Source organism: Hemiscyllium ocellatum, chromosome 22 (genome assembly GCF_020745735.1).
Source record: "Hemiscyllium ocellatum isolate sHemOce1 chromosome 22, sHemOce1.pat.X.cur, whole genome shotgun sequence".
Classification (NCBI taxonomy): domain Eukaryota; kingdom Metazoa; phylum Chordata; class Chondrichthyes; order Orectolobiformes; family Hemiscylliidae; genus Hemiscyllium; species Hemiscyllium ocellatum.
Window position 1 is genome coordinate 2,693,032 of NC_083422.1, and position 19,065 is coordinate 2,712,096.

Genomic DNA, 19,065 nt, shown 5'->3' on the forward strand with positions numbered 1-19,065 from the left:
GAGTCAGTGATAGAGATGATTACTATAACAATCATAGTAATTATCTACAAATGAAGATTAGGTTGACTCATGAGAACAGAGTGCAGTAATGTAATAAGAATTATTTAGTCATATGAAGAATAAATGTGAACATGGTCTGATTCTGAGCTAAAACTTGCATACTCATGTCTTAGTTCTAAATTGCTGATGGTGCAGACGCAGGGCTGTGACCCCACTATACTATCAGTCTGTATAAACACTGCCAACTTATTTCAAGAAGACAACTTCAGAGATGAAGATTCTGGGAACAAATGAAAAGCAATTCTACCAAATAATTTTTTTTTCAAAAATGTAATTAACTTTGGCTGCTTAAAAAAACACATTGCACCATTTGGACTTGAATGGGGGATGGGTTTCCGATATTGAACATAGCTCACTGAGAATTAAGACATTTTTCTGAAGTTGTTGACATTCCCTGTTTTTGGTGTGACTGCATGGCCATTTTGAAGAGACCTGGAGAAATGTTGTATAGGGCATTTAATCATATTAACCCCAGAACTCAGCCAGCTGCCTTGGCGCAATGCAAAAGCGTCACATTGACAACTGGTGGGGTAACAGGAAAAAAGCTGGCCATGGTGCAGACAATCTGCAGTCATGTACAGAATATGATCATAGACATCACATTAACTTTCCATTACAAAATGAGATTTGGCTATGCTCTTCGCTAGTAGAAATCCATAGCTTCCTTGGAGAGAACTATATTCATTGAGTCTCTATGAAGCTAGATGTTTTATGTATACTTTCCTAGGCTCAGAAAGATGTTCTAGAGGGCAACATTGTGTTGGTGTCAAACTCTATTTGACAAGAAATAACTGAAAAAGGATATTTGTAAGTTCTTAGGTGACATGTAAGTTCTTGGGGTCTATTAAAGGCCATCTTTACTCTTTCACAATCTACAGACCCAGATAAATAACACTGTCTTATTCCTCTACAAAACACTGCCCCAGGTTAAGTTAATAACAGTACCGAATTCCTTCACAACCATGTTGCTGGGTCAAGCCAGATGGTCCTCAAGTTCTGAAATGGAGCTTGAATCCTGAATCGTGCCCCTCTGTGGGGGCAACACAACAAACACGGAAATTGCAAGAAAATCTCAGTACATCTGGCAACACCTGTGGAGAGAAAGCAAAAATAACGTTTCGGATCCAGTGATCCTTCTTCAGAACTGACTGTAGTTTGAAAAAGGTTAGTATATAAGGTGAAGATGGGGTCGGGGCAGGGTGGAGGAGTAAACAATAAGTGGAGATGGAGGCCAGGGGGCCAGAAAGCTAATTGAAAAAAGGAATAGGTAAAGGTCAACTTGGGGGATTTGATGACTGCTAATGGGGACCACAATTGGTTGGTTGTCGTGTAAGCCTGTGTGATGAACAGTTCCTCCTGAAACGTCAATTTTCCTGCTCCTTGGATGCTGACTGACCTGCTGTGCTTTTCCAGCACCACTCTAATCTTGACACTAATCTCCAGCCTGTGCAGTCCTCACTTTTGCTCTGTATGATGACAAAGCTTGGTGTATGGGGGTTGTGATAAGGACATGGGAGAAGGTGTTCAGGCTCTAAGATTGATCTGAGAGCTCTCGACTTCTTCCTCAACCAGAAGCCTGAACAAGCGCCATCCACTACCACTCACTACCATCCACTACCACTGGCTGAACTTATTCTCTCATTGAACAATTTCTCCTGTAACTCATTCACTTCTGCCAAGTCAAAGGAGTGGCTACGGGCATCCAAATGGGTCCCAGTTATGCCTGCCTCTTTATGGGACATGTGGAATAATCCTTGTTCCAGTCTAACACTGGCCCTTCCCAAAACCCTTTTCTTGATACATTGACAACTGCTTCAGTGCCACTTAATGCTCCCACCTTGAAAACTTCATTCATTTTGCCTCCATTTTTGATCCTTCTATAGCTTTCACATCATCCATTTCTGACACTTTCTTTCCTGGACCTTTCTGTCTCCATTTCAGGGAATAAACATTCACAGCCATCCTGCACAAAGGCACTGACTCCCATCACTGCCTTCACCACAGCTTTTCGCAACCACATCCGGGCAAAGACTCCATCCCACTCCCCCAGTTCCTTTGCCTACATTGCATCTGTTTGGACAATGCTACTTTCCAAAGCAGTGCTGCTGATGTGGCTTGCTTCATCTGTGATCATGGTTTCCCATCCACAGTAGTTGATAGGGCCCTCAACTGCATCTGACCTAACACCAGACTTCACCTTTGTCCCTTCCCATCACTCACAACAGCGTGATCAGATTCGCCAAGTCGTCACTTTTCATCCCACCAGCCTCCCCGTTCAAAGGATCATTCTCTGTCATTTCAGATAATTCCAGCAGAACACCATAACCAAAAGCATTTTTGCTTCACTTTCCATCTGTATTTTAGCAGGGATCTTTCCATCTGGGACACCTTAGTCATTCCCCCTCTCCATCACACTTTTCCATGTAACTGCAGAAGGTAGAACCCCACAACCTTTCACATCCTGCCTGCTCAACATCCAAGGGCCTAAACAGTCTTTCCAGGTGAAATAGCATTTCACCTGTATCCCCTCCAATCTTGTGTATTGTGTTCGCTGCATCCAAAGTGGCCGCCTGTACATTGAAGAAGTCAAATGCAGACTGGGTGGCCATTTTGCTGAACACCTCCGGTCTGTGCACAAGCAGGACCCTAACCTTCCCATAGTTAGTGATTTTAACAAAGCGTCCTGCTCGCAAGCCCACATCTGTCCTCTGCAAGCTGCCGTGTTCCAGTGATTCACAGCACAAAGTGAAGGAACAACATCTCATCTTCAGACTAAGCACTTGAAATTTCATACTTGTGAATTGTGAACTAACTCCCACTTCTTCCCTTTCTTTCAGTTTGTCATCATGTCCTTCCCCCCCCCCTCACTTACAACCTTTTCAAGTCTAGCAGGAGACATAGCATTCTTTTGCCATTCTCACATTGTGACCACTTAATCTGAAATATCAACAATATGGACGAGCCGGTGTTGGAGTGGGGTGGACAAAGTTAAAAATCACACGAGAACAAGTTATAGTCCAGCAGCTTTATTTGGAAGCACTGGCTTTTGGAGCACAGCTCCTTCCTCACGTCAGAGGCTGGTGGGGTGAAAAGTGAAGACGGGGGAAACCTGATCACGCTGTTGCGAGTGATGGGAAAGGACAAGGGTGGAAGTACGGTGTTAAGGCAGATGCAGTTAAGGATCCTGTCAACCACTGTAGGTGGGAAACCACGGTCACAGAAGAGGCAAGCCATGTCAGCACCTGATGAAGGAGCAGCACTGAGAAAGCTAGTGCTTCCAAATAAACCTGATGGACTATAACCTAGTGTTGTGTGATTTTTAACTTTGAACTATCAACATCTTTTCTCCATCAGCATCCTGCATCCACTATTCCCACCCAGCCAGACAAGGTGAAAGGGAAAAAAGGCCAGTCCACTCCATCAAAGATACACAATGAAAGTCTCCCACCATACAACCTGAGGATTCAAACCTCAGAATGACGTGAGCCCGAGCGAGGCCCCGCCCCCTGCGCTACGCATTGCCGTGACGCGGGGATGACGGGAGGCACTGGCGCGAATTTGCATCTTGTGGGCGTGGCCTGTGAGCGCGCGGTCGGGTTGTCTGTTGCTGCCATGGCGCGGAGCGGGGAGAGGTTCTGCCGGGTGAGTTATGGAGCTGTAAACCATTTGGAATAAACCCGCTGAGCTCTCAGCTGTGGATTCATTCCGCCCCCTTCTTCATTGCTTGCTTCCTATCCCTTTCTTTCTTGTTACCCCGCACCCATTCCTCCTTGCTCATCCCCTCACCCTTTCCTTCTTGCTCCCTCTTCATTGTATGGCAGAATAACATATATAAAAGTTGATTTTAACATATGTAAAAGTCCTATTCTTCTTCCTAAGTCACTTAAGTGGCCATATCAGTCCAGTCACGCTTTTCAATGAGTAGTTGTTTAGTAGAACAGATATAGTGTTCTTAAGTCAACACCAAATATGAAATGGTGCATTTTATTATGTCCTGTCACTTAATGCTTGTGTTATTTTGTTATGATTGAAAATATGGAAAATTACTTTATCTCCCTCTGGCTATAGACTTCGCTGCTGATGGAGAAGAAACCTTTGGCAGAAGTTCGACATGGGCAGAAAGCCACTGAAACAAAATGGAGTCGCAGGACCATTCCAGTGACTGTCAGTTTGTTGGAAAGCAGTGAAGGTGAAGAGGATTGGATGGAAACAGTTGTGAAGTTACCTGAATCATGTGAAGTAGTTCCTGAATCTCCGGTGGCTATAGCAGACACTTTTGTTCCTGAAACGCCAGCCAGTGAACTTGCGGTCCATCCCAAGTTGCAAATGTCCAATGTGATGACACCACCAACTTTCCACACCTATCACCCCAAGTTGAATTCATCAAAGAAATGTACTAGAGTTAAAGTTAAGCTCTTTTCAAATAGTGAAAATACTAATGTTGTGAAACGAAGTGCTCGACACAGTGTCATGAGCAAGACTAAGAGACAGGATTTGTTGAGAGATCGTGAAAACCTTTCTCCAGTTTCTCTATTTGGGAAGAGACCGGCTCATCCTGATGAAGTGCCCAGATTGAAAAAATGGAAATCAGCTCCAGAGAGGGAAGTAGTTAGTGACAAGGTGCAGGATAAACAGGACTCTTCCGATCATCTCCTGCAGGAGTGTCTTGAGGCTATTAACCAGCCCTTGCCACAGCTGTGCAACGTTGTGAAGAAAACTGTGAATGAAAAGCTGCCAAATAAAAAATTGCAAAATGGACAGATGAGACAATGTGAGAATTACGTTTTGAAGCCACTCTCTTCTCCAAACTGTTTATCTAAAGATGCAAAGCCCCCTGTGACTGTGTGGAATAAGGTGGGGAGCCTGCAGTTGTCCACATCTACTGCTCTAAGAAATCCCTTCAAGCGAATAGATACACTCTGCACAAATTCACAGAATGGAAGTAGTGATTCAGTATTTGTTCAAATAGCGAGAACTAAATACAGTAACTGTAGTAAAGAGGATGGACACTTGAAACGCTTTCAATCCACAGTGTCAAAAGATAAATCTTGGATAGAGACAAGAGAAGTGGAAGCTATGAAAAGTCCTGGTACAATTTTGGGGTATCATAGTGGGAGCAATATACAGCACTGTGTTGATTCAGAATGTGAAGAGCAATATGTCAAATGCGAGCATGATAAAGGAAGTGTTTCAACAGATTTAAAGACAAAGTCATCTCAGGCTGAGCTATATTTGAGTGTGTCAAACAAACCTCACCTCTCTCATATTACAAAACAATCAGATGAGCTATGCGAATCAAAGAGTGGGAGCTGCTCACAGGGTTTCAGTATTGCAGCAGAGAAGCCGAATTATGTGAGGTACAGCTGGTCTTTAGCTTGTGGTGCAGATTTATTTGTCATTTCAAGGCCTTGTTTTAAACTTGAATACATTGTTGCTGAATTAATCTGTAATTTTCTCAAGTCCATATGCCTTTTTGCAATAGTTGGCTGCTTCTTGCCCATGTTTTATACCCTGCACCTCAATTATCCTGACTTCCTTTGACTCCTTCCTTTTCCCTATAGTTTTTATAAATGAAAAATTATTTTCTAAGAGTATATTGCAACGCTTCAGGTTACTTGTGTAATCATCAATTTTAGTTGAAATAATGCCATTAAAGTAAGTCTTCACTTGTGACTCTCTCTAAAAACTTAGTCATGAAAATTGGAAACCTCTTTGTACTCATTAACATTTTGGAATATGTTTGGCTGAGCTTCCAGTTTGGGGAATTGCTGACCTTTAGCTCTGTGACGTACAGGTATGGAATATTGCCTTGAGGCATCATTCTCCAATGATAATAACATCTATGGGTTCCAGAAATTGATTGGATAAGATGTGGAGGTGCTGGTATTGGACTAGGGTGGGCAAAGTTGAAAATCACACAACACTAGATTGTAGTAACAGGTTTATTTGAAAGTAAAAGCTTTTGGAGTGCTGCTCCTTTGTCAGGCGGTAGTGGAGCAGGATCATAAGACACAATTTATAGTAAAAGATCAAAGTGTCTTACAACTGATGTGATGTATTGAACAAACCTAGATTGCTGTTGATTCTTTAATCACTTAGAATGGGGATTCAGGTTTTAATTGATTAAAATGTAAATCCCAGAACTACTTTCAAGTCACAGTCCTGAGACAACTTAAGGTATTATTCGTATTAAAAAAAAAGACATCTGAGCTCAGATGATGCATTAAAGTTGTGAGGTTAGAGTCTGTCTGTATCCCAACCTTGAGTCAGACTAGTTCTGTTTCCAAATTTGGAATTTATAAAATGGGTCACATTGCTCACAGATTGTGTTTTTTGAACAAAATGGAATGTACCTGCAAATGCCACTATACCTCATACACTTGTGTGTGCGCACGTGTGCGCAAGCATGTATGCACATGTACAGAGGAACTTCAATTATATGAATATCAATTATCTGAAAATCGGATTATCTGAAGGAGATCATTACATCAAAATGTATCCCCCAAAACTAATTGCATCTTTTGTTTACATTGAATAAAAGTGCTGCCGAGAACAGTCTTGGACTGATGGGAGCGCAGGCACTGTCTCTAAATGAATGATCTCTCTCTGTCTCCACCCTTTCCCTGGAGTCATGCACGCTACTTGGAGACTTCCTCCCCCTCCAAAAAAAAGGCAGAGAGCAGCATCAGCGGTATCGTTGTTGGTATCCAGTCTGGTTGCTCTGGAGAGAGGGCGGTCCGGGGGGATAGTGTTGGAGGTGGGCGGTGTTGGACAGGGTTTGGCGGGTGGGCGGAGGGTGGGGGTTGGAGGGTGCGTGGGGGCTCGCGCACATGTGCGCTGTGATGCTGCCTTATGTTTTGAACAGGGAGTAGACTTTACAGAAAACTCTGAATCCAAGAGGAAATACATTGAATCAACTAACCGAATAAGCAATTATCCAAACGAAACAGTGCCCACCCATCTCCTTCGGATAATCGAGGTTCCTCTGTATATGACAGAGGGTCTGTGTAAGTGTGCTTGTGTGTGAATATGTGTGCTTGTGTGTGTATGAATGAAAGTGTATAGTGTGATGGGGGTCACCTGTAGTGTGACATGAACCCACGATCTCTGTCGAAGCCATCTTCATGGATACCGAACTTGGTTATTGGCCTCTGTTCAGCAACTCTGTTGTTGTTGCATATCCCGAGTTCCGCCTTGGAGGATGATTATCTGAAGATCCGAGGCCAAATGTTCTTGACAGCTTTTATTGTGTTTATATTTCTATCCTAAAGCCGTACACACAACTGTGAGGTATAAAAACTGAAAGGTATAAAATTCAGTTCCTGCCATCGTTATATTGGCCGAAACCATTATTAGACAAAATTTCTCCTGCGTAGATTACGGCTTGCTTCCCACTTCTTCCATTGCTCCAAATCCATTTTGGAGCTGTGCAAATCATCTGTAGCAAATCTAGAAGTGATAGTTTGTTTTCTTGGTACACATCTAAGTTTGCTGCAATCCAGTGTCATTATTTTGAACCAGATGATGCAGCTTTTTTATGTATTGTTCATATTTTCGACCTGTGGCAGTCCTCACTCCTGAAATCTACGCGGTACACTTTCCAAGGTTAACTCTCATCCTTTCGTATCCAGGATAATGTCCATTTTATCAGTAGCATCCTCTGGATGGGGAATGAGGGGGGCAAAGTTTTTCCAGTCTATAGGTGAACTTCCTTTGCAAGACTGGCAAACTTGGACACTGCCACATGGGAGACCACTGCACCAGGCCAAGGTGGCCATGCCAGGCTAAGACTGGGCCCAGGCAGGGAGCACTTGCCTTCTGCCAAAGAAGTTAAGAAAGGAAAGATAATAAATTGAAACCTTTTTTAAAAAAGGGCAGAGAAAGATAAATAAAGCAAAATACAGAATTGAAGAGTGTGGTGCTGGGAAAGCCTAACTGCTCAGGCAGCATTCGAGGAGCAGGAGAATCGATGTTTCAGGCATAAGCCCTTTCATGATGAAGGGCACATGCCTGAAACGTTGATCCTCCTGCTCCTCGGATGCTGTCTGAGTGGCTATGCTTTTCCTGCACCACACTCTTCAATTCTAATCTCCAGCATCTGCAGTCCTCACTTTCTCCTAAAGTAACATGCAGACTGAGTAGATGAGTTCTGGACTGCTTAATTAGCAAATTACCATTCAATTATTCTGTTCTCAATCATTGACATAGTAATGGAAGGTGCAGTGGTATCATAATTCCTATTCCGTGGAAGCAGGCCATTTGGCCCATCAAGTCCACACTGACTCTGAAGAGCATCTTGCCTGGACCCATCCCCTTACCCGATCCCTGTAACCATGCAATTCCCATGGCTAACCCATCTCGTCTACATGTCACTGGACACTATGGGCAATTTAGCATGGCCAATCCACCTAACCTTCTTATCTTTGAAATGTGGGAGGAAACCGGAGTACCCAGAGGAAACCCACACAGACCCTGGGAGAATGTGCAAACTCCACACACTCGTCCGAGGGTAGCATCGAACCTGGGAGCCTAGAGCTGTGAGACAGCAGCCACTGAGCCATCAGACCACCCAAGCCATAATTTGTTCGATGAAACAATGTTGCTGTTGCTTGATGGAGGTGTGTTTGCTTGGGTCTTGTGGGTTTCCATGAAGTTGCTCATCTATTTGGTGTATTCCTCCCCATTTGCTTCTGAAGACATTAATCTTTAGGGTGCTGCTGAGACATGAATAAGTTGTCATAACCTGGATATGGTTTTCATGATTTGGAGATGCCGGTGTTGGACTGGGATGTACAAAGTTAAAAATCACACATCACCAGGTTATAGTCCAACAGGTTTAATTGGAAGCACACTAGCTTTTGGAGTGACGCTCTTTCATCAGTGTCGCTCCAAAAGCTAGTGTGCTTCCAACTAAACCTGTTGGACTATAACCTGGTGTTGTGTGATTTTTTAACTTGATATGGTATGTGTGACATATCACAAGTCACTGGATTCTGATTTGGAATGGTAACATGCAAGTCCTAGTGCAGGGTTGTTGGAGGAACTTGTGTCGTGTTACATTTCAGAGCTGAAACTTGGGCCCTTGTCTTTTTTATATGTCTCTGTTCATTGTATTATGTATTTACCCAGCAGGTCATTGGAAAAGCAGCTTTATGATTACCTATTTAGAACATTGATTTGGGTGAGGCTTTTCACTTATAATTGTATGTGATTGTTCTGTCTATTTCCATCTTCAGTAAGAAGCATTTAAATGCTGCTGTAAGTGTGTGCAAAGGTCTGTATCAAGTGGTAATGGTGAATGAAGTCCTCAGTCCCAGTGGTGATCGAGAAAAACACTTGACAATTACAGCAAGCCAAACAGGCACTGATGGCTGCAGCAATACGCAGCAATGTGTTCTGAAGGATGACTGGTAAGGAGCTATGGCTTTCCTACTATCTCCTGTAGAATTATTCCATCTTAACGCTCTAATCTTCTTCGCAAAACAGCACTCATCAAGGGTTATTGAGCATTGTTGAGTTTTACTGTTCTTTTATTGACTGTGCCCTGGTCCTTAAGTTCTGAATTTCCTCCATTAACCTCTCGACCTTGTACCTGATTCTTTTCCTTTAAGGTGCTCCTTAAAACTTAACTTTTTAACCAACCAGTTTCCCTAATGTTAAGTCTGGTAGCGTTGTTTCATATGAAGTACTTTGTCATGATGTATTATATTAAAATGTCCATATAAATATGTTCTTGAGTGAATTTCCATGTGTTTTGACAAGCTCTTGCCCTTTTCAGGGACACTGTTGAGGTCAAAGTCGGGGATACAGTCTATGTTGAAGGAGAGAAGTATTCTGATACGTTTGTAATAAATGGGGAAGCTGGGTACCTGATTGTGAGCCCAGACCATCTTATTTCTGGAACGAGTGTTGCAAACAGCATCCGGTGCATGCGTAAGGCTGTGCTGAATGAGAGATTTAAGGTGAGAGTTACAAATCATTTTCTTTTAAGGGAATGTGTAATGAACTTTGAGCCCAGTTAAACAGGGCATTGGTGCGATCACTGTGTGCAGTACTGGTCTTTTAATTTATGGATGGATATAAATACATTCAAAGTAGTTCAGGGAAATTTCATCTGATTTAAGACAACCTGCTTGTTTCTAGGTATTCGGTTGGACGAGTTAGGCTTTTATCCACTAGAATTTAGTAAGAGATGATTTGATGGAAACATGCAACATTCTGAGGAGCAGCATTATTACAAATTTTTTGCCCTTCTGCGTGGACCTCTGGGGTCTGTGTGCAGCAGTGACTTCTGGAATCGGATGTCACTACTAGAAGTGGTGATTGGGCCTTTGGAGTAGCTGTGTGCACATGCACAGCCTGGTGGAATTGACAGAGTAGATGTTGAGAATGTATTTCCTCTTGGAGTCATAGTGTAATATAGCATGGAAACAGGTCCTTCACCCCAAACTAGTCCATGCTGACCATGGTGCCCGCATTTGGTCCATATCCTTTTAAACCCTTCGTATCCATGTACATTTCCAAATGTTGCTGTTGTACCTGCTTCAACCACTTTGTCTGGCAGCTCATTCCATATATGCACCACTCTCTGTGTGAAGATGTTGCTCCTCAGGTCCTCCTTAAATCTTTCCCCTCTCACCTTAAACCTATGCCCTCTAGTTTTCAGTTCCCCATCCCTGGAAAAAAGACTACAGCCTATCTGTGTCCCTCATCATTTTATACACCTCAATAATGTCACTTCTCATTCTCCTTTGTTCCAACTCCTATCCTAGTCAGCCTCTCCCTAGATCATGTCTCACAAACTTCATTGAATTTTTTGAAGAAGTAACAAAGATGATTGATGAGGGCAGAGCAGTAGATGTGATCTGTATGGACTTCAGTAGGATGTTCGACAAGGTTCTCCATGGGAGACTGATTAGCAAGGTTAGATCTCATGGAATACAGGGAGAACTAGCCATTTGGATACAGAACTAGCTCAAAGGTAGAAGACACAGGGTGGTGGTGGATGGTTGTTTTTCAGACTGGAGATCTGTGACCAGTGGAGTGCTACAGGGATCGGTGCTGGGTCCACTGCTTTTCATCATTTATATAAACGATTTGGATGTGAACATAGGAGTATAGTTAGTAAGTTTGCAGACGACACCAAAATTGGAGATATAGCGGACAGCAAAGAAGGTTTACCTCGGATTACAATAGGATCTTGATCATATGACTCAATGGGCTGAGGAGTGGTAGATGAAGTTTAATTCAGATAAATGCGAGGTGCTGCATTTTGGGAAAGCAAATCTTAGCAGGACTTATACACTTAATGGTAGGGTCCTAGGGAGTGTTGCTGAACAAAGAGACCTTGGAGTGCAGGTTCATTGCTCCTTGAAAGTGGAGTCGCAGGTAGATAGGATAGTGAAGAAGATATTTGGTATGCTTTCCTTTATTGGTCAGAGTATTGAGTACAGGAGTTGGGAGGTCATGTTGCGGCTGTACAGGACGTTGGTTAGACCACTTTTGGAATATTGTGTGCAGTTCTGGTCTCCCTCCTATCGGAAGCATATTGTGAAACTTGAAAGGGTTCAGGAAAGATTTACAAGGATGTTGCCAGGGTTAAAGGATTTGAGCGATAAGGAGAGGTTGAACAGGCTGGGGCTGTTTTCCTGGAGCATTGGAGGCTGAGGGGTAGCCTTCTAGAGGTTTACAAAATCATTAGGGCATGGATAGGGTAAATAGACAAGGTCTTTTCCCTTGGCTGGGGGAGTCCAGAACTAGAGCGCCATAGGTTTAGGGTGAGAGGGAGAAGATTTAAAAGGGACCTAAGGGGCAACTTTTTCACACAGAGGGTGGTACGTGTATGGAATGAGGCTGGTGCAATGACAACATTTGAAAGGCATTTAGATGGGGACTTGAATAGGAAGGATTTAGAGGGATATGGGCCAGGTGCTAACAAAATGGACTAGATTAGGTTAGGATATCTGGTCAGCATGAATGAGTTGGACTGAAGGGTCTGTTTCCGTGATCTACATCTCTATGACTCTGAATGAGACTAGATTAGGTTAGGATAGGATATGGACGAGTTAGACCGAAGGGTTTGTTTCCATGCTGGACATCTCTGTGACTCTATTACTGCCCGGGTGGATTTTGTGCTTTCTCCCTGCATGGGTTTCCTCCCGCGGTCCAGGGATGTGCAGGTTGGTGTGAATTGGCCATGCTAAGTTTATCCCGTGGTGCCCCGAGAATGTATAGGTTGGGGTGGATTGGCCATGCTGGATTGTCCCGTGGCGCCCAGGGATGTGCAGGTTGGGGTGGATTGGCCATGCTAGGTTGCCCCATAGTGTTTGGGGATGTGCGAGTTGGGGTGGATTGACCATGCTGGATTGTCCAGTACTGCCCAGGGATGAGAAATCCTGGTAATTATAGGCCACTGAGCCTCACTTCAGTTGTTGGTAAAGTGTTGGAAAAGGTTATAAGAGGATTTATAATAGTCTAGAAAAGAATAATTTGATTAGGGATAGTCAGCACAGTTTTGTGAAGGGTACGTCGTGCCTCACAAACCTGATTGAGTTCTTTGAGAAAGTGACCAAACAGGTAGATGAGAGTAAACCGGATGATGTGGTGTACATGGATTTCAGCAAGGCATTCGATAAGGTTCCCCACAGTAGGCTGTTGTGCAAAATGCGGAGGCATGGGATTGTGGGAAATATAGCAGTTTGGATTAGTAATTGACTTGCTGAAAGAAGACAGAGGATGGTGGTTGATGGGAAATGTTCTTCCTGGAGTCCAGTTACTAGTGGTGTACAGCAAGGGTTGGTGTTGGGTCCACTGAAGTTCGTCACTTTTATAAACGACCTGGATGAGGGTGTAGAAGGGTGGTTAGTAAATTTGCAGACGACACTAAGGTTGGTGAAGTTTTGGAGAGTGATGAAAGATGTAGTAGGTTACAGAGAGACATAGATAAGCTGCAGAGCTGGGCTGAGAGATGGTAAATGGAGTTTAATGCAGACAAGTGTGTGAGATGATTCACTTCTGTCGGAGTAACTGGAATGCAAAGTGCTGGGCTAATGGTAATATTCTTGGTAGTGTAGATGAGCAGAGAGATCTCGGTGTCTAGGTACACAGATCCTTGAAAGTTGCCACCCAGGTTGACGGTTGTTAAGAAGGCATATAAGTGTTTTAGCTTTTATTAACAGAGGGAGTGAGTTCCGGCGCCATGGGGTTATGCTACAGCTGTACAAAACTCTAGCGTGGTTGCACTTGGAGTATTATGTACAGTTCTGGTCATCACATTATAAGAAGGATGTGGAAGCTTTGGAAAGGGTGCAGAGGAGATTTACTGGGATGTTGCCTGGTATGGAGGGAAGGTCTTACGAGGAAAGGCTGGGGGACCTGAGGTTATTTTCGTTAGAGAGAAGAAGGTTGAGTGGTAACTTAATAGAGACATATAAGATAATCAGAGGGTTAGATAGGGTGGACAGGAAGAGTCTTTTTCCAAGAATGGTGACGGCGAGCACTGGAGGGCATAGCTTTAAATTGAGGGGTGATGGATAATCGGACACATGTCAGAGGTAGTTTCTTTACTCCGAAAGTAGTAAGGGTATGGAATGTTTTGCCTGCAATGGTAGTAGATTCGCCAACTTTAAGTACGTTTAAGTCGTCGTTGGACAAGCATATGGACGTACATGGAACAGTGTAGATTAGGTGGGCTTCAGATTGGTATGACAGGTCGGTGCAACATCGAGGGCCGAAGGGCCTGAACTGCGGTGTAATGTTCTATAACTCAGGCCTACTAAATCTGGCAACATTCTCGTAAATCTTCTTTGCTCTCTTTCCAGTTTAACTATGTCTTTCCTATGACAGGGTGACCAAAACTGTACACAATACTCCAAGTGCGGCCCCACCAATGCAATACAACTGCAACATAACGTCCCAACTCCTATACTCTGCCTTGACTGATGAAGGCCAGTATGCTAAATGCTGCCTTTACCACCTGAGACACTGCTTTCAAAGAACTAAGTACTTGTACTCCGATCCCTCTGGAATTTTTGATAATCTTCTTTGCTGTCAACGCTACCTCTTAATTTTGTATCACCAACAAACTTACTAATCATGCCTAGATCATTTATGTAAATAACAAGTAACAAAGGTCCCAGCACCACCCCAGTGGTGCACTACTAGTCATAGGCCTCCAGTCCACGAAACAACCTTCAACTGTCACCCTTTTTCTACCATCGAGCCAATTTTGAATCCAACTAACTAGCTCTCCCTGGATGCCATGCGACCTAACGTTCCTGACTAGCCTGCTGTGCAGGACCTTGTCAAAGGCCTTACTGAGGTCCGGATAGACAACATCCATTGCCCTACCACCTCTATCCTCTTGGTTATCTCTTTGGAAAACTTTAAAAAAGATTTGTCAGGCATGACTTCCCATGTGCAAATCTGTGCTGACTATCCCTAATCAGACCTTGGCTATCCAAATATTGGTTGATCCTGTCCATATGTAATCTCTCCAACCGCCTGCCGACCACTGATGTCATGCTTACTAGCCTGTAGTTCCTTGGCTTCTCTTTCCTACCTTTCTTGAACAATGGAACAGCATTATCCATTCTCCTGTCTTCCGGGTCTTCTCCAGTGGCTAAAGGTGAAGCAAAAATCTCTGCAAGGCCCCCTACAATTGTTTGCCTAGCCTCCCACAATGTCTGATCAGGCCTGGGGGATTTATCCATCCTAATGCACATTAAGGCTGCAAACACCTCCTCACTGGTAATATGTATGTGGTCCAAAACCTCTCCGAATTTTTCCCTTATTGCCTTACCATCTGCGATTCTCTCCTCTGTGATTACTGAGGAGAAAAACTCTTTCCCTTGTCTCCTATGGCATCACCCACAGACAACCTTAATTGACAATCTATAACTCAGGTTCACTTTTACAACTCGGAGATTAAAACTGAGAAGGATCAGAATCCAAAGCGTTTTTACAGTAACATTTTAGGAAAGCAAATCTTAGCAGGACTTATACACTTAATGGTAAGGTCCTGGGGAGTGTTGCTGAACAAAGAGACCTTCTTCGCTGTCCACTCCACCTCCAATTTTGGTGTCATCTGCAAACTTACTTACCCTACCTCTTATAGCTCACATCCAAATCATTTATATGAAAAGTATTACACCCAGCACCGATCCTTGTGGCACTTCACTGGTCACAGGCCTCCAGTCTGAAAAACAACCCTCCACCACCACCTTTGAGCCAGTTCTGTATCCAAATGTCTAGTTCTCCCTGTATTCTATGAGATCTAACCATTCTAACCAGTCTCCCGTAAGGAACACTGTCGAACACCTTACTGAAGTCCACATCGATCACATCTACCGCTCTGCACTCATCAATCCTCTTTGTTCCTCCTTCAAAAAACTCAATCAAGTTTGTGAGACATGATGTCCCATGTCATGTTGAAAATCGCTAATCAGTCCTTGCCTTTCCAAATACATGTGCATCCTGTCCCTCAGGATTCCCCCCAACAACTTGTCCACCACCGACATCAGGCTCACTGGTCTATAGTTCCCTGGCTTCTCTTTACCACCTTACTTAAACAGTGGCACCACGTTTGCCAACCTCCTGTCTTGTAGCACCTCACCTGTGACTATTGATGATATAAACATCTCAGCAAGGGGCCCAGCAATCACTTCTCTAGCTTCCCATAGAGTTTTATGGTACACCTGATCAGGTCCTGGGTTTTTATCCGCTTTTATGTGTTTAAAGACATTCAGCATCACCTCCTCTGTAATATGGATATTTTTCAAGATGTCACCATGTATTTTCTACATTCTATATCTTCCATGTCCTTCTCCACAATAAACACTGTTTAGTATCTGCCCCATCTCCTGTGGCTCTATACATAGGCCCCCTTGCTGATGTTTGAGAGGCACTATTCACTCCATAGTTACCCTTTTGTCCTCAATATATTTAGATTCTCCTTAATTCTATTTGCCAAAGGTCTCTCATGTCCCCTTTTTGCCCTCCTGATTTCCCTCTTGAGTATACTCCTACTGCCTTTATACTCTTCTAAGGATTCACTCAATCTGTCCACAACTGACATATGCTTCCTTCTTTTTCTTAACCAAACCCTCAATTTCTTTTGTCATCCAGCATTCCCTATACCTACCAGCCTTTCCTTTCACCCTGACAGGAATATAGTTTCTCTGGATTCTCGTTTTCTCATTTGTGAAGGTTTCCCATTTTCCAGCCGTTCCTTTATCTGCAAAGATCTGCCCCCAATCAGTTTTTGAAAGTTCTTGTTTAATACCGTCAAAATTGGCTTTTCTCCAGTTTAGAACTTCAATTTTTAGATCTGGGCTATCCTTTTCCATCACTATTTTAAATCTAATAGAATTATAGTCACTAGCCTCAAAGTGCTCCCCCACTGACATCTCAGTCACTTGCCCTGCCTTACTTCCCAAGAGGAGGTCAAGTTTTGCACCTTCTCTAGTAGGTACGTACACATACTGAATCAAAAAAATTTCTTATACACACTTAACAAATTCCTCTCCATCTAAACCCTTGACATTATATGGCAGTCCCAGTCTATAGTTGGAAAATTAAAATTCCCTACCATAACCATCCTATTATTCTTACAGATAACTGAGATCTCCTTATAAATTTGTTTTTGCATTTCCCTCTGACTATTAGGGGATCTGTAATACAATCCTAATAGGGTGATCATCTCTTTGTTATTTTTCAGTTCCACCCAAATAACTTCCATGGATCTAGTTCTGGGAATATCCTCCCTCAGTACAGCTGGAATGCTATCCCTTATCCAAATCACCACTCCCCCTCCCCACTTGCCTCCCTTTCTGTCCTTCCTGTAGCATTTGTATCCTGGAACATTAAGCTGCCAGACCTGTCCATCCCTGAACCATGTGTCTGTAGTTGCTATGCTGTCCCAGTCCCATGTTCCTAAGTGTGCCCTGAGTTCATCTGCCTTCCCTGTTAGGCCTCTTGCATTGAAATTAATTCAGTTTAATTTATCAGTCCTACTTTGTTCTCTGCTTTGTCTCTGCCTGCCCTGACCGTTTGACTCACCTTTGTTCTCAACTGTACCAGTCTCAGATTGATCTCTTTTCTTACCATCTCCCTGCGTCCCACCCGCCCCCACTCAATAGTTTAAATCCTCCCGAACAGCTCTAGCAAATCTCCCTGTCAGTATATTAGTCCCCTTCCAATTTAGGTTCAATCCGTTCTTCTTGTACAGGTCACTTCTACCCCAAAACAGCTTCCAATGATCCAAAAATGTGAATCCTTCTCCCATACACCAGCTTCTCAGCCATGCATTCATCTGCTGTACCTTCCTTTTCCTGCCCTCACTAGCTTGTAGCACCGGGTGTAATCCAGATATGACTATTCTTGAGGACCTTCTTTTTAAATTCATGCCTAACTCTCTTAATCTCCCTTCAGAATCTCTACCTTTTCCCTTCCTATGTCATTGGTTTCAATGTGGACAATGGCCTCCTGCTGGCCCCTCTCCCCCTTGAGAACATTCTGCATCCTCTGAGACATCCTTGATCCTGGTACCAGGGAAGCAACACACCATTCTGATGTTTCGCTGCTGGCCACAGTCTGTATCTCGGACAAGAGAGTCCCCTAACACAGTTGATCTTTTGGAATTGCATTAGAGCCAATCTCAATACCAGAAACTTGGCTGTTTTTGCAACATTTACCTGAGAATCCATCACCCCCTACATTTTTCAAAACAGCATACCTCTTTTACCTTTCCTGGAGTTAACCCATTTATGTGACTATCTGAGACTCCCTTCTTTCCTTCTATAACTGCCTTCCATCACATCCCCTTGCTGTTGTAAATTCCTCATTGCCCTCTAACTGTCTCCAACCAATCCATTCGATCTGATAGGATTTACAACCAATGGCACTTATTCCAGATATAATCCTCAGTAACCTGTAAACTCTCCCTAAACTCCCACATCTGACAAGAAGAACATTTGACTCTACCAAAGGCCATTTTTGCTTCTTTCAATCTGCAGACCCAGAAAATAGCACTTAAAAATGTGTTGCTGGAAAAGCGCAGCAGGTCAGGCAGCATCAAAGGAGAAGGAGAATCGACGTTTCGGGCATAAGCCCTTCAGGAATGAGGAGGGTGTGCCAAGCTGGTTAAGATAAAAGGTAGGGAGTAGAATTCTCCTTCTCCTTTAATGCTGCCTGACTTGTTGCGCTTTTCCAGCAACACATTTTTAAGCTCTGATCCCCAGCGGTGATCAGTGGTAAGCACTGCTGCCTCACAGCGCCCGAGACCCGGGTTCAATTCCCGCCTCAGGCGACTGACTGTGTGGAGTTTGCACGTTCTCCCTGTGTCTGCGTGGGTTTCCTCCGGGTGCTCCGGTTTCCTCCCACAGTCCAAAGATGTGCGGGTCAGGTGAATTGGCCATGCTAAATTGTCCATAGTGTTAGGTAAGGGGTAAATGTAGGGGTATGGGTGGGTTGCTCTTCGACGGGTCAGTGCAGACTTGTTGTGCCAAAGGGCCTGTTTCCACACTGTAAGTAATCGAATCTAATCAGCATCTGCAGTCCACACTTTCTCCGAGAAAATAGCACTGTCTTATTCCAGGTTAAAGTAATACTTATGGCTTATATTTTAAGTTGAATTAAGAGACATATCTCGATAAAACATGTAATCAAGAAAGAACGCACTCTATTCACAATTGTAGAATTATTGTAAGACCACGCTTGAAATATCTGTTTCTATGCTGTGATGTTTCCCAGATAACTTCCTCCAAGATCATTGTGAATTTCAGTGTTTGTTAATTTTCCCAGATGTCGAGTGATACATTAATTCAACAGCAAAGGCAGTAACTGTGCAGGTTCACTGCTCTATGAGTTAACAATGTGGGTTTCTCTCTGTATCTCTCTCTCTCTGTGCCCCTCTTTTTTTCTCTTTCTCTCTCTCTCTCTATCTCTCTCTTTCTCTCTCTCTCTCTCTCTCTCGCTGTGCCCCCCTCTCTCGCTGTGCCCCCCACT

The 19,065-nt window shown here is 43.5% G+C and overlaps 1 protein-coding gene across 3 annotated transcripts in view; it reads left to right on the forward strand.

Annotated features, from left to right (window-relative positions):
- Positions 1-3,642: 3,642 nt before the first annotated feature.
- The window catches only part of dna2 (DNA replication helicase/nuclease 2), a 114,532-nt gene continuing 99,109 nt past the window's right edge, over positions 3,643-19,065 (forward strand). For all 3 annotated transcript variants that reach the window (XR_009645876.1, XM_060842303.1, XM_060842304.1), the window contains exons 1-4: positions 3,643-3,702; positions 4,129-5,417; positions 9,297-9,470; positions 9,839-10,022. Coding sequence is in view for 2 of the 3 variants with exons in the window: in XM_060842303.1 (XP_060698286.1) it covers positions 3,673-3,702; positions 4,129-5,417; positions 9,297-9,470; positions 9,839-10,022 (1,677 nt within the window). In the remaining variant the exon portion in view is untranslated. The remainder of the gene's footprint in view (positions 3,703-4,128; positions 5,418-9,296; positions 9,471-9,838; positions 10,023-19,065) is intronic.